Source organism: Solanum lycopersicum, chromosome 1 (assembly GCF_036512215.1).
Source record: "Solanum lycopersicum chromosome 1, SLM_r2.1".
Lineage (NCBI taxonomy): Eukaryota > Viridiplantae > Streptophyta > Magnoliopsida > Solanales > Solanaceae > Solanum > Solanum lycopersicum.
Genome location: NC_090800.1, coordinates 91539120 through 91555715, shown reverse-complemented (window position 1 = coordinate 91555715; position 16596 = coordinate 91539120). Strand labels below are relative to the sequence as shown.

The window sequence follows — 16596 nt, the reverse complement described above, 5'->3', positions numbered from 1 at the left end:
ACGTAAGACACATAATACTTGCACTAATATCTAAAAAAAATATTTTTGATAAAATTTACCCTTTTTTTTTTATCAAATTTTGTTTTCCTGATTAGATAATAATTTTTAATAATGTTTTCTTTTTTAACTGAGTATAATAATTGATTTGAAGAAATTTGTTTGGACATGAAATTGTGGACATGTTTGACCATAAATATTGTAAAAATATTTAGGAAAAAACTTGAGAATTATTGTTTGGTCATTGTTATTATTGTCTGATTAGTATTTTTAGCAAACAATCTAAATTCCCAAATAAAGAAAAATACTTAAAATAGATTGTCATTTAATTAATAGAAAAATTTCCAAAAAAAAGATTATTATTTCTTAATTAAGAGTGGTAATTAGAGAGGGGTAAGTTATGAATAGTTAGTTTTTGTAAGACATGTAAAGAGTATTGACTTAAGTCATCGACGACTCCTTAAAGTTGTCTGCATAATTCATTTAGACACCTCAACTAAGATTAGTACCTATTGAACCCTTTTACCTATTCAGAATTATTTATATTAGACATTTTCTGATAATCCGCGAAAAAATATGAAGAGTATGTGATACACTTGCATTGACATGGCAAAATAGCTAATTAAAAAATAACATGTGACACTGAATCCGCAAAATTTTGATTTAAAATTATTTCAAACACATTTTATATCTAATTTTTTAAAAGAAAATGATGAAAATGTCAACCTATTCTAACCCCACCCCCTCCCCCGTCCCAACCACCTTCCATCTTCGTCTTCTTCCTAAAACGCATTCTTTCTCAAATCACAAAACCTAATTTCTTATCAAATAACTAAAAGATTATCTTTTATATAAAAGATATATTTTCATTCTAAGAGTGAAGAAAAAAAATTTGTCAGCGGTTATTCATTTATACATCAATGACAAAAAATAATAATTTTATAGCTTAAAATTAATTCTTTCACATTTTGTAATATCATTTGATAAATTTAATGAGTTTATATATGAAATTGAGTAGTATTATTTGTTCAAAAATTGTGATAAAAAATATCGGCTAACTTTTTTTATACTAGAAATCATTTATCTTCTTTCTTCTTCATATTTGTTTCATTATCTTTATGAGATTTGCAACAAATCATACAAAAAAATGTCTTTCTTTCAAATCTGAATCGTATGATTTCTTCATAGTTGATTTTCAATTATCTTCAGATTTGTAGAAATAATTTTTTTATAGATATAAAAAAGAGAAACAAACAATGTTTGAGCTAAAATGGAGAAAGTTTTGCAAAGTAAATTTTGAAGAAGATGAGTAGTGCACTCCCTTTCTTTTTCTTTTTTCTACTTTTTCGTTTTAGAATAAAGAAAGAGTCGAAACTAAGGGTACTCTCTCTAGAAGATTTGCTGTAAATGAAAGAAGAAAAATGTTTTTAAGTTAATTATAGTGTCAAGTGTCAATAAAAGAAGAAAAAAAAGTAATAAAAATAATTAAAATATGTTATTTTGAACCTTTTTCACGCGCTTCAAAAAAGTACAAAATATATCTTTTGTCATATCAACATTTTGTGTTAAATAGGTAAATGTGTTGAACAATTTAGTTGTTCAATAGGTACAAGTCCTAGTTAAAGTGTCTAAATGAATTATGAGGACAACTTTAAGAGGTTGTCGATGACTTAAGCCAAAGAGTCTTCGTTACATACATATAATAGGGCATAATACATAAATATTACCCTTAAGTTGGCGTCAGCTAACAACTATAACATTTAACTTTGGATGTGTACAAGTTGACATCAGCTGATAACTATGACTTTTAACTTTGGATGTGCACAAGTAGGCGCTTAAAGTTGTATGGAATTGAATAAATAAGCATATCCGTCCTACATGATACTCTGCATGAAAATTTTGTGTCGTATATGATGTCCTACATGTATTATGTCATGTGGGACACGTGTGTCTACTTATGTATATTCAAAATTAAAGGACATAATTATCTGTCATATTTATATTATCATGTAATAAAGAGTGAGGTGACATGTTTGGTGGCAACATCACTATATATTTATTTTCTTAGAATTTCAAACTTTTTCCTTGTAAAATAATATATAGTTTTGCTTATTAATTATCGATATTCACTTTTTCCAATTTTTTAGAAAAATCTTCTCTATTTTTCTCTTTTTTTCTAATTAAAAATAGTTATTTATACAAACTATAATATGTTTATAATATTAAGCTTTGGCCAAAAAAGAACTTGTAAAAAATATATAGCTTTCCTACATTTCCTTAAATGTCTTCAATTTATTAATTATATTTTTTCCTTTTTTTTATTTTTTCCATGTATGTTTTTTCTTATTTTCTGATTAAAAGATTAAAAAATTAAGAGCAACTTTACATATAGCAAATATAAAAATTATATTTGTATGTTATAGCTATAGTTTGTATAATTGCGTTTCATAGCAAATTTTATATTTACTATGGAGTTTTTTATTTGTATAATTCGATAGATACATTTAATTTTATACAAATTGTATAATTTGTATAAATTCATTTATATATTGTAATTTATATAATAAAATTTGTATTTATATAATTATAAGTATGTAAGGTGAATTGGTGATATGTTTCATTGGATAGTATGAGTATTAATCCTTTTTTCCTCAAACAAGTAAATGCAACGCACAGATTTTATTTTTTTAAAAAAAGAACTTTTATCTCAACAAAAAAAAAAAGTGGACTAGAAAAGATCATAAATTTCACCACAAATTCATGAAATATTCCTAAAAGAGATCAAATATCCATTAAATTTATGGAATATCTTTAGATCCAATCTAAATTATCTTAATTTGAGAAATACACACTAACAACCCTCAAGTTATGAAGATCAAGTTCAAATCATCATAATTTGAGAAATACACAACTAACGGTCCTCGAATTATAAAAATCAAATCCAAATTTATCTAAGTTTGGAAAATACGTCACTAACAATTTTCGAATCACATATAATCTTAATTGAAAATAATATCAACGGAGGAACAAAATTATACCATATTCATTTATCAATAAAATATAAAAATGGACTATAATGATAAAATTTGAGTTCACTTTTACCTGAGACCAAAAAGAGATGCCATAAAATTAGTATCAGTGATGTGAGACACAATAAAAGATTTTATTACTCTAACTAGATCAACATTCCAATATATTCTTAATAGTAGAGTTTGAGGAATGCAGACCTTAACCATCTCATGGAGATAGAGAGAGAGTTCTCGAAAATTCCTCAACTCAAATACATATCACGTAGCGAGAGATACAAAGTAAAATACGAATTTTGAACAAATTTGAATTTTGTAAATTTCAAATGAATAAAAGAAATTCATTGATTAGTACAGTTGTGCAGATATGCAAACTACATTTCCTGTGTGCGTCTATGTACAAATATGAAAAGTGCACATATCATACGCTATCATCTCAAAGTTACATCTTTCAAACCTATAGGATAAGGTATTAATTAAGTACTATAATTTTTAGAAGCACAAAAGCATTATACATCCAAAAAAGATCTTCACTTCTGCTTCATTCCAGCCCTTTGTCATATATATATATATATATATATTCATCAAAAACTTTTGTTCTCTTTACTTCTGAGGTAACTATAAGTTGTTGTTTGTTGTAATTCTTCACAGCTTCTCATGATAGAACTTGTTAATTCAAATGAATGGTCAGAGTCCTCCGCCATCTCTACCTACAATCTACGCTCTTGTGAGGATTATCATGTAAAAATGATGTTTCGGAGCAGCATATTTCATTAGATTGCAAGCGGTTGGTCACATCCGAACCTGCAATCGACTCTTGCATATCATAGTGGTTTCTGAATACATTTATAATGTAGTGGAATAAAGAGCGTTCCATACCTTGTAGAACTTCGGAATCCAAATCTTCACTGTTATTTTCAGATCGATGCTCTGAAGGTGAAACATTTAAATCAACAGTACAATGGCTGTCATTCTGAACATGCTCTTTTGGTTTAGATAAATCAACGAAAAAAGGCTCTGCCAAATGCTTTGCTTTCTTTCGCTTCCTCTTATCTTTCCGTACAAGATCTTCTCATTCAAAACAAGAAGCAAAGAAAGAAGAAGAGAGATCAACAACCAAATCTGGATATCCTCTACCTTTAAAGCAACAAAGGTGGACAAGCAGAAAGGACGAAATTACCAAGTTCCGTTGATGTGTTCAAAGTTTCCCAATACATGAGGCAAAGAGCTGCATCTACTACTTCTTGACCATTTACTCTGACTATATAGACCTAGAAACATCATTCTTAATAATCAGATCATACATAAATGAAACCTATTTCTTAAGGTTATTGTGGTTAAGCATACATGCGGAAAGATCGTAAGAGTTTAAAAGAGCCACCCTTAATCATACTATCACAGATTCTAAAAAAATTAGACTTCCTATTGCTTTCCCGCTTCAATTTACCTTCTATCATTTCCACTGACAAAAATCCACGAGTTCTTTAAAAAAACTGTGGAAGATTTTAACTCGCAAGATAATCAATCAGTAGCCAGTAAAATTATCATATTCTACAACCTTAAAGAAGCAGAACTTATGCAGAGTTTTATCCCCTAACCTGTCAGCCTTGGCTGCAATTTTGACTTTTTTTGGCCAAAATTAATCCATAGTCAAAAATGGATTTCAATATTTATTTTGCCAATAGCCAATAACAAGTAGGGCACGTCGGCAAATTAGACCCTTAAATTAAATCTAGCTAGATTTTGGAAGATCTATCATTGGGACATCGGATTTAGTGGTACACATCATATTGAAGCGGGGTGGATGACATGAAGTTTCACATCTGGTGTCTTGTGTTATAAAAGAATGTGTCACTAAGACATAAAGATCAGTTTTATAAAGAGGTTGTTAGATCAGTTATATTGTATGAGGCGGAGTGTTGATCAGTTAAGAACTCGCACGTCTAGAAGAAGAAAATAGCAAAAGTGAGGATGTTGAGATTGATGTATGGGGATACAAGGAGAGATATGATTAGGAACGACGAAATTCGAGACAAGGTGAGAGTGACTTTTGTGGTGAACAAGATCAGGGAGTGAAATTGAGATGATTTGAGCATGTGAAGACTTATATTGGTTATAAAAAATACTTATCTTTTAACCAATATAAAGTACTTAGTAAGTTAATGTTATTTAAACTCAACATGAAATCTATAAAACTATTCTACTTTTTTTCAATTTTTGAACAATTATTATAGATGCCTCTTTACCAAAAAATATTATATACAAACATTAAAAAAGAAATTACAAGCAAGTCTAAGAGGACATCTTTATTAGATGAAACAAAATATCTCCATTCCTCCAATAACAAAGAATAGTGTAGGCTTAACTATGTAGATATCAAGATTTTAAAAGGTTACCTTCATTTTGCAAGGTTCAATCAAGCGAAAAATCAAAAGATCTCCTTTAAGTAGTCTGTGAGAGATGGAAAATCCTCTCCAACCAGCACTTAAACCATTCCTTTCTAGAAGATAGCTTGTCTTGTACTCATTGCCCCATTCATCAACCAAAATGACTGTGGTATCAGAACTAGGTAAATGCATGTTGCAGAATGACTTTGGAAGATGCTACCGTTGCAAAAAGGAATGAAGTTAGATAAAGAAGAAAAATTGTTTAGATTCTATTGCTATAAAGTTTTGCTGCAAAGAGGTTATGTGATTTCAGAGTTCAGACTTACCAACCAAAATCCATGAGCAACATTTGAAGGGAGCATACACTTTGCAAAGCTGGGGAATTCATCTGGTAGGCTTGATAAAACCTTTTCTGCTCGCTCCATAACAGAATATTTAGCTTCAACGTCATCATAAAGGTCATTAATCCTTGTCCTCTTTGACCCCTTCCTTTTGATGCTATGACTATAACAGATTCAGAAATTTGGTTATGAGTAACCGTCAAGAAAGAGAGATAAGTGGAGATTTGGGGGTAGGAAAGAGGAAGTCAAATAAATGCCAACCTCTCAGCCTTTCTTGGATGATTAGATTTCACCTGTAAGACAATGCAAAAATTTCTGTTACAATTCATAGTCAATCAAAAAAAGAAGGAATCACACCATTTCATCAAACACTCTATTTTTAAGCCAATAGCTTCAAACCTTGCATCCTAAGTTCCTAACAGACGTCCAAATCATAAGATAAAAAATGAAATTTGACCAGGCATGTAAGAATTTACTGCTTTACAAGGTAGACCAAGTGCACGTAACATGCAGAAGACTACTTTAAGGAAATGTTAAGGAAAACATAACACAAGGTGCTAGTACAATAAAAATAACAGTTCAGTAATCTGTGGATAGTTTTCATCTACTTTGTATTTGTAGCATTTTTTGTGACATGGCATCAACTGATCTACTAAGTACCACAGAGGTTCTAAATTCTCGTATGAAGCTAGATTTTTGCACTCTTGTGTGTATCTTCGCCTAATCTTGTGTGCTGTTGTTCTAACTATCAAACTTGTCGGTATATGAGCGAATATAATCCAATCAACATTAGAAAAGTGAATCATAAAGAAAGTCAAGAAATGGAAGTAGCAATGATCAGTGAGGAGATCAATATGAAGTATAACCACCACAACAATCATACTCGAGGAACAAATAAAACACATCTTTCCAGACTACCATTTTAAATCACCATCAACATGCCATTGTAAGTCTCCGTCAACATCAATTAGTTGTCTATCATAGACAAGAATAATGAATACGACTGAGCACCACTGTAGGCGACACCAACCCAGAGCAACTATCCAACAAACTATAACTAAGTATATCACCTGTTACTTATTTGCCAAGATGGGACACAGACACCAAGGAGCATTTGGGGAAATAGAGGCACACATACACTTAACCAAGGAAATACTACGAGTACACCGAGGAGAAACAAAAGAAACAGGAGAAAAGGGGATATGGGAAGAGACACACATACATGCACAAAAGAAAGAAGACACGAATTAGTGACCCTGCACAGACTCGTAAGCACTCTACACTCTACAAAGGATACACACCCACCGTGAGCCTTTTGATTTAGGTCTTCCTTGCCTTCCATTTATTCCCTCGACCCCGGTCATTTTTTATAAAACATCATTGAGTTAAGGTTAGGGTTACACGCTACCACTACTCCTCGAGGGAGCCTCTTCATTCTTCTCTTTCCTATCTTCGGTACAAGTAGGATTAAAGAGGAGAACAACTCATGGAATCAGCGGCAAATGGAGGAAACCTGCACCAATGTACACATCTAGAACGTGCAATCGCCTACCCTATCTCCTTACCATCCAGACCCATTTCGAGAACCACTATGTACAGTTGGTGGCTAGGGATTCATCTAATTCGTTAACAAAATAGCAGAGAAAGCAAAGCGGATAACCCCACCATCACCAAGCAGGGAATTATATCTCTATCATCCAAGGGCAGAGGTAGAACCCAAATAGGAGTTCGGCTGAATCCATTAGCTTTAGCTCAAACAATTTATTTGGGGCTTTAAAAAAATCATTAAACATGTATGTACAATTTTATCTATCCCTTGAAGTCTTCGTCATTATAAAATTCAGAACGCATAAAGTTAAAATCCTGACTCCGCCTAGACTATCATCCACATCCCTAACCAATTAATGGATTTCAAGCCAAGCATTCATGAACAATAAGGGGCAAACCTAATCAGATCGGAAGTCAAGCAGAAACCGAAAACGCACAAAAATATCTATATAGCAAATAGAATAACGCATCAGGTTCACTGGATCCTAGAACAAAACAAAAAAAAAATCAATGAAAAACTGAATGTTCTCACTTGCTTGGCCTTAGATTTAACACTTCTAGGCTTTTTAGGAATCATCTTTTTCCTATCCAACTGCACCGTCTTAATCTGAAAGCAAAAAAAAAAAAAAAATCAAAAAAACTCCCAAAAAACAAACAAACAAAAAAACAAAGGAATTAAGGCAGAGAAATAAAACCATGGATAAAGGATCAGTTTGAGTTGAAGTAGAAGCAGAAGAATGTGAAGTGGATTTTAGTGTATGAGGTTCTACTTGTTGCTGCCTTTTTTTACAACTTTTGGTCCTACGTTTTACAGGAATGAAATTCCTCTCTTCCATGAATGTTGATTTAAGTTCTTTGCTACCTGAAATACGTAGAAATGTATTTATATATAAATTTTTTTGAAACAGTGTGAAAAGAGAAGACAAAAGAAGAAGGAAAGAAGAAAATACAGCCAACCAAGACAAAGACAGCGAAATGCGGGCCAGTCAGAGGATGCTGCTACTCCTAGTCCTAGTTATAAAACTTGTAATTAAGTACAAGTGTTCTTAATAAAATAAAATGTAGTTAGAAAAAAAAAAGAAGCAATTACTTAAGAATTTTTGTGGAATTATAAAATATTATATTTTATAAAAAATTTAAATTATTAATAAATTATTCTTATTAACTTAAAGAGTATTTTGAGATTCAATAAAAGTTCATTTTGATTATATCATAATTATTGTATCTTATTAGTTTTGAATCATATATATAGAGAGTATAATGAATACATTAAAAATTATTGTATTTTATTAATTTATGTATTGTATTTACTGAATTCACATAAAAAATTAATTCATTATATATAAAATATAATGTATGGTGAAGTTCGAAAAAACAATATCAGACTTTTGGATACAATAAAAAAATTAAAAATTAGCTTCAAGTAGATTTTAATTTTAACAAAAAAACAAAACACAGGGGTGTTCGTGGTTTGATTTGGATTGTTATTGGTTAATATCAAAATCAAATCAATGTAATTGGTTTTTTAAATTTCTAAAACCAAACCAAATCAAATGTAAAAAATAACCATCAGTTTGGTTACTGACGCTTTGGTTCGATTTGCTTTTTTCTGGTTATTTCGGTTTGAAAGTAATAATTTTTTTAGGACATACATATCTTGATTAAAAAAAAACATCTAGTACATGAACAATCTACAAAAAAGTTATTGTTGGTTCAATTAAACAATACTTAAAATTTAACAAAATATTTATATTTATTTATAAATAATAATAAATAATTATAAAATTTATATATTCAAATTATCGATTCGATTTGGTTATCTTACAGTTGTTTTTTAGTAAAACCAAACTCAAACCAAATAATATGAATTTTCAAAATTCAAAAACTAAACCCAACCAAATATCGATTTGGTTCGGATTACGATTTGGCTTAGTTTTTTAACCATAACCATGAACAGTCGTAAGTTAAACACAATAGAATCATATTTCACTAAATTGTCTTAGATATATATGTACTTTTACAAAATTAATAATTTATAATATAAATGAGACCATATATTTATAGAAGGGTCTTCTAAAAATATATTATCTTATTATCTATCGAAATGAATGATTTTTTCCATTGGCCCAAGTTGTGATCGAAGAAAAATATTATTTTAAAGAGATTATTAATTTAGTGAGATTTAGTGTATTTGAATTGGATTTGGACAAAAAAATATTTCAAATTTTCTTTTAAGTGAATATATATATAAAAAAAATATATAATAATAACATTAATAATAATGATGATAATAATAAATTAATAAATAAATAATAATAATAATTGAAAAAGCCTAGTACGTTTTTCCAATTTTTTCAAATTTTAATGACCAAAACGTAGTGGATGTCTTTTAAAGCTAATTGTAAGTAAATTTTGTAATAAACAATAATATAGTAAAATTGGTGAATTCACCATTTATTCTATTACTCGTTAACATTTTCATGCTTCGCGCGGACCTTTTTAGATTTATGAATAATTTTTTTTTGTATAAATATTTTGAGTCAAATATTATTATCATTGAACTCAATAAATTATATTTTTCAATTTATTGTTCACTATGTATGCTTTTAGTATTTTAAATATAGTTGATTTCGTATAATCAATTTGATATGTTATCTTTAGAAACATGTAAAGAAAGAAAAATAATTATCTTCGGTATATTGAGAAATCATGTCAACACTAAATAAGCAATTCAATAGGAGTATCATATTTGCATTATTCAACTAACAATATACTCTACTTAATTTTTTTAATTTAACATGAATGTAATATGAAAAGCAAACATTCAATATTTAAAAAAATAGCAACACAATAATTATTATTACAGAACGGAAAAAAAAGGCAACAGTTGCGATATACCAAAACTGTTAATAAACACTTATAAATTTATAATATATATATAAAAAATAAAAATACTAATAAAATACAAAAACTCTATAGAAAATATCTTTAAAATTGTTACTTGTACCAACTAAGTAAGATAAGAAAAAACTATTGCACATTAATTACTTTAGGGGGTTATTCACATGAAAGGTTTTGAAGTCATGAATATTATAATTAACAATTAAAAATAAAAGTTATATATATAAAAAAAATGTTAATTATGCAGATTAATACTGTTAAGTAATTATTTGAAGAGGAAATTTTGAAAATATATTTTACAATATCACACTGGTGAAGAAAAATAAAAAAACATGCTAAATAATTTAGAGGAAAGATAAATGTGATCGGAGGTGATAGAAATGTACCACATCATCTTATTTATTTCTAACATTCTAACTTTATATGTAAATAGATATATTGGTCGTAAGTAAATAATAAAGAGAAAATAACTGAAAATATTTTTTTAAAATTGTTATTCTGAAATTATAATCAGAAGAAAGTAAAAAAAAAAGGAAAAGAAAATGGAAAATTAATCTATTAGGATTGAAAATTAGAAAGATGTGAGTTATGGATGATTGTTATTTACTCCTAATAAAGTAGTATGTGAAAAGTTTTTGTCGTAAATGTTTCTCTATTAATAAAAAATATTTTTAATTAATTGAGTAAATTACTTTTACAAAAAATCAATTAATTTAAATAAGAAAAAAGGTCAAAAAAGAGAAGATAAATGTCACATCACTTTTTTTATGTATCTTATTCTCAATAATTAAGAGAAGTTAAATAAATTACACTTTTTAGTTATAATATAATTAATGTGACTAAGGAAAAAAAATTCTTCATTCTTTTCATTAAATAATTTATTTATTCATTTAATTTTCTAAAAGTACTAAAAATGATTAATTTATTTTTTATTTAGTCTATGACTATTTTTTAATATGATAAACTACATCATATGTTTTTTAGGGGCATCAATATGCAATAGCTATAAGAAATGTATCATCTGCAATATTATATCCTTCAATTGTGACAAAAATTGAAATATTAATTAGAACTTGACGAAAAAATTACATAAAAATAAAATTGTATAACTTTTCATCTTCATTCATTCACATAATAATAGTAATAATAAGAATAAGAATAAGAAAAAGAGCAAAGTAAAATGAAGAAAATAATGTTAATTGAGCTTTCTAATGTGTTGATTAGTAGAGTTTCATAATTTATTTTTTGTTGAATAACATGAAATTATATATCTAATTAAAAAAATATAATAAAAACAATACATGAATGAATTAATCTTCAAAATATTTGGAAATCATTCAAATTTTTTTACTAATATGACCATCTTCTTGATGAAATTTTGAAATAATTATGATTCCTCCTTCATTTTCATAGACTTGTCCAAACTAATGCAAACATCAATTTGATGAATCTTGAAGAATATATCTATGATCTTTATGGTAAACTTATTAAGTACATAATTGATGAAAAAGATGAAAAAAAAATGCAAAAGAGGAAAAAACTATACTAATAAAAAGAAAGAATGAGAAAATGAGAATGATCATTGAACATAGATAGTTGTTATTTATACTTTGTGTAAACCATAAGAATAATTAAAAATAAATTAAAGAGACATATTATTTGAGTAGCAAATGTAAATAGATGGAGGTTTTGTTGTAACTTATTAGGTATAACTAGAATAGTAAATATGAATGAATTTTTAAATTAATAAACAAATTATTTAATGAAAAGAAATGGAAAAAATTAAAAAAAAAAAGAAAAAAAAAGAAATTGAAATGGAGGCTATAGAGAGGTGCCACATCAACTCCTCTGTGATTCTCCTTTTTATATATATATATATATATATATATATATATATTGATTACCATGACTTTTTACTTAGACATCTCAAATAAGTTTGGTACTTTTTAAACACTTGTAATAGGACTTTTCTATGTCATTTTTGACACTTTTCATTTATTTAATATAGTATGTGTGCTTCACGAACTTTGAGAGCATGAGAACTTTTTTTTAGAATTTTTTTCTCCTTCTCATTTATGAATTGCATCACTATCATAATAGTGTTATGAATTTCAAAAATTACAATCGTATTTTGAATTTTGAATTTGTTTAAATTTAGAATTCATGACTCTATCATTGTTTTCGCCGTCTCTTTTCCTTTTATTTGTTTTAGTTTTTTTTAATTTTATTTTCTTTTTGAAATAGTCTGTCAGCTATAAATATGAATTAGTACTTTTTTTCTCTCTTTTATTCTTTAGTATTCCTGTTCTCTACTTCTCTTAAGTCTCTCTGGAATAACAAAGCATTGCTAGAAACAGATGGTACATTATTTGGTTTTGATTTTAAATTTATACATTTGAATATGAAGTTGGCTTTGGACATAAAATAAAGTTTCAAACTCTTTTTAGTGAAAATTGAATTGTTTTCTGAACTTTATTCAAAATTTCAAATTTGATTGACCAATTTATGGCTAAATGTGATCGATTTTTTAGTTAATTGCAAGTAAATCTCTTAATTAAAAATGATAATATGTTAATTGAGAATTTATAGCGTTTCTTCTTTGATGAACTTGGACCTTTCATGGGCTGTGGATAAAAGGAATTTATGCCTCAAGATTGTAATATCATGTTTGAGATCGGAAACATTAAACATATCTGACTAATAATCAACAGATAATAAATCGAATCAAATCAATTAATATTTTATTATTTTAGTAGCGTTTAGCACAGATAAAAATGATAATCGCATATCGTTTGAATCGAATCACCGATAAATATTCTAAAAGTACTTATCTATTTTTTTCTTTTATTTAACAGAAAAAATACTTTTAAAAAATTGATCACACATATAATCTACTTATTAATGTTAACAAAAATAATTAGTTAAATATAATTTATAATTCTTCTACATACTTTTTAAAAAAGATGATATTTGATATAAAAAAAATTGAAAAAAATAACTTTTAACCGTTGAAATATACAAAATATATATTGCTTCTGAATCCACGGCTTTCGTCAAACAAGACGCCTCTTTATTTATCGCTTGTTTATTTAAATTTTTCATATTTTCTCAGTAATTTCATATTAGAAGTTATTTAAAGAGTAGTTATGTTTAATTAATTAATTAAGAAAATTACCTTTATTAATATTAGTGCAGTATTTGTATTTACTCAAAAGTTTTAAAGATATTTTTGCGGGAAAAACTATTTTTGACGGTCAATTTTTATTAGAATTATTAAAAAATATTTATTTTTTTAAAAAAAACTTGACCAAATATCTCAAATCTTTACTTTAAGTACTTTTAACTCTTTCTTTTTATTTTAAATTAAATAAAAATTCTAACGTCAGTTCTAGCTTCCTAAAGATGTTTTCAAAATTCTCGATTCCTTATAATATGTTACTATTACTATTTGCACAAACTGCACAATTTTTTTTTTTATTTTCCCCTATTAATTTTACGAAATCTCTCATTTTTATACATCAGAATAATATATCAGAGCATCAAATTAATATATCTTGTGCATCAGATTAATGTATCTCGCGCATCAAATTAGTGTATCATGTATAAAATGTACATTAAATTAGTGTATCATGTATAAAATATAATATATCTTACTTAACGATTAATGTATCATTGTTTATATTATTGTGTCAATTTGAGAGATTTTTGTAATTATAAACTTATAAGAGACAAGTAATAATTTTACCTTAAAAATATGTGATTTTTATCATTTGCCTTATAAATTATGGCCATACATTCAGTGTTTTTCATGACTCTCATTTGTTGAGTTGCCTCAACGAATTGAACCCAAACATTCTATCAAACAATTGAGTCAAAACAGAATAAATATTACTTGGTCCAAATATTTTATCAGCACATTGTTATGATATACAAAGTATTTCACAAAATTTTTTACGATATATAAAATATATAACTTTCTTGACATATGTAATATCTTTTACAATTTATATAATTAGCCAAGATGAAAAATTAAATGTTACCATTTGACCAACATAAGTTTTGTGGTGAATTGGTGGGAGTGTTTCACCCTAATCAGACGTTTCGAGTTCGAGCCCTGAGTTTGGAGAAAATCTTGTTAGGAGCGTCACCCACGAATGGGTCCTGCAATGTGCGATTTGAATTTAGTCGAAGCTCCAATATGGAAATCAAAAGAAAAAGGTGTTACCATTTGAAATTACCTGTAGTCAGAAGCGGAATTAGGATTAAGTGTTTGGGATTTCTAAATTTTCTTTGAAACCATCCACCAATTTTGTCAGGAGTTCACAAATTAATATACATATATTTAATTAATTTTCTAGTACAAATACAGAATATACAAAAAGGCTATTAAATTCTTTCGAACCCATGAACCACCACCTAGCTCCGCTTCTGCACGCAACAATATTTGCTTACATTCAATCACATGTATAATGATAATTTTCAATAATGAATGTATTAATGATTTCAACTCATCCACTTTAAAATGAGTAGAGAAGCTAGGTTTGGTTAATCGGATTTTATCCAAATAAACTTAAAACATATTTGATCCTAATTGATTCAATAATTAATTTAAATTATTTTGATCGTATAATCTTCACCTACTTTGCCAATAATATATACTTCTATTTTTCTTTCAAAGATTTGGAGAAATTCATATTTGATGGGCGAGCTCAAATAATTTAGCATGTTTATAATGTGACATATTGGCAAGTGACAAACTTGAGCAGACATTTGATCATAGGATTTGAGACGACATTGGATTTAAAACTAAAATTTATTTATGAAATATGAATAGAATTATAATTTCAAATGATGATTTGAAATTCGAAATTCTCTGAGAAATAAAAAAAAGGGTAAATTATATAAATTTCACTAGTGTACGTCTTAATTACTAAGATTTTTGATACTTTTAAATATTATTTCTTTATCATATTTCATGTTTAGGATACATGATTCTGAATTTGTGAAATACATGTATTTGCCAACATTTTAAAATGAAATAAATATTTTATTTTTTAAATTATTTCATTTTAAAAATTAATTGATTGTAACTGATTTACAAGAGTATTTGAGGATTTTAAAAATATATAAACGATTACTTCTTATAATTTAAATTAACTAAATCGAATGTAAGGTGGAACCAAGGAGTGTATATATATTCAATTAATTTTATTTATTATTCTTTTATTTATAGTCTAATATTATTTCATGTATCTTCTATATCTATAATTTGATGCGACAAGTATCAATTTCATACCTTATATTCAAATGTATGTAAAATAAACATGAAAATAGTCATGTAATATAACGCGCGCGCACACGCACATACTCATTAAGATACATGATAAAAGACAAATATATATGACAATACTCAGATTCATGACAGAACAATAGCGCGTGATTCCGATGAGAGACGCGACACGAAGTTTCTTTGATTGAATATATAACTATCATTATCGTGTGACACTCATTGTATTTGCGTACGAGAGGAGTTTCCCCTTGTGAGAAAAAATGATGAATACGTGGGGGATTGATTTAAGAGTGAGAAAATCAAAGCTAATAGTTTGACGTGTAGGTTGACAAGCTGTTAATCCATTTCAATAGAGTTTTCTTCACACGGATATCGATTAAGGGATGATAAAGAGGAAGAGTTAGAGTTTTACCATAACTCATATTTCCTGAGATAAAGATATTTGTTTTTCATTAAAATGTAAATTTTGAAGTTTAAATGTAAAGATAATTAATTAATCCTAATTTTAGGAGAGGTAGATATTTGATTGTATCTTTAATAATATATGATATAAAATATGAAAAGCGGTAATATGTGTAATTATCTGAAAATAGAGATATATAGAACTTGACTCCTGCTTTTGTTAAAAAGTCCATACTTAACTTCATTTCATGTCCGAGTTCGTCAAGTCTAATACTCCAGCCCCAGTTTTCGGGGATTACATTTCGATGTATATCTAATAAAGTAATTTATCCATTAAAAAAAGGGCTTCTAGGAATCCAATTTGTGATAATTTTTAAAAATGTAAAATTTGACCCATAAGAATACATTTTGCACAAAAAATTCATCATTTTAAATTTAGAAAGAAAAAAAAAACATAGCTTTCTGTAAAGAAATTGTATGTACGATGTAGGAGGATATATTAAAGAATAATTATTTATTCTGATTAGCGAATACAACAACATAGTTAGTGTAATTCTGCAAGTAATTAAGTTTTAAAAAAGGTAACGTGTACATAGTCTTGCCCCTACCTTATGAAAGTTGATTTATTCAACAAGTTAGTTAATCTTTATATATAAAAAAATATATGTATTTTGAAAGTTTGCAATAACACATGATCACAAATA

At 27.5% G+C, this 16596-nt stretch overlaps 1 protein-coding gene across 1 annotated transcript; it reads right to left on the bottom strand.

The window, feature by feature from the left end:
- Window positions 1-3317: 3317 nt before the first annotated feature.
- Window positions 3318-8282, bottom strand: LOC101264981 (B3 domain-containing protein At5g42700). The gene is made up of 9 exons (XM_004230734.5): window positions 8250-8282; window positions 7995-8161; window positions 7832-7906; window positions 6013-6044; window positions 5737-5914; window positions 5420-5626; window positions 4204-4294; window positions 3903-4091; window positions 3318-3827 (listed from the first exon to the last, which is right to left on the bottom strand). Exons 2-9 carry the CDS (start codon window positions 8133-8135, stop codon window positions 3730-3732), a joined length of 1011 nt encoding a protein of 336 aa, XP_004230782.1. The 5' UTR covers window positions 8136-8161; window positions 8250-8282; the 3' UTR covers window positions 3318-3729.
- Between the last annotated feature and the right edge of the window lie 8314 nt (window positions 8283-16596).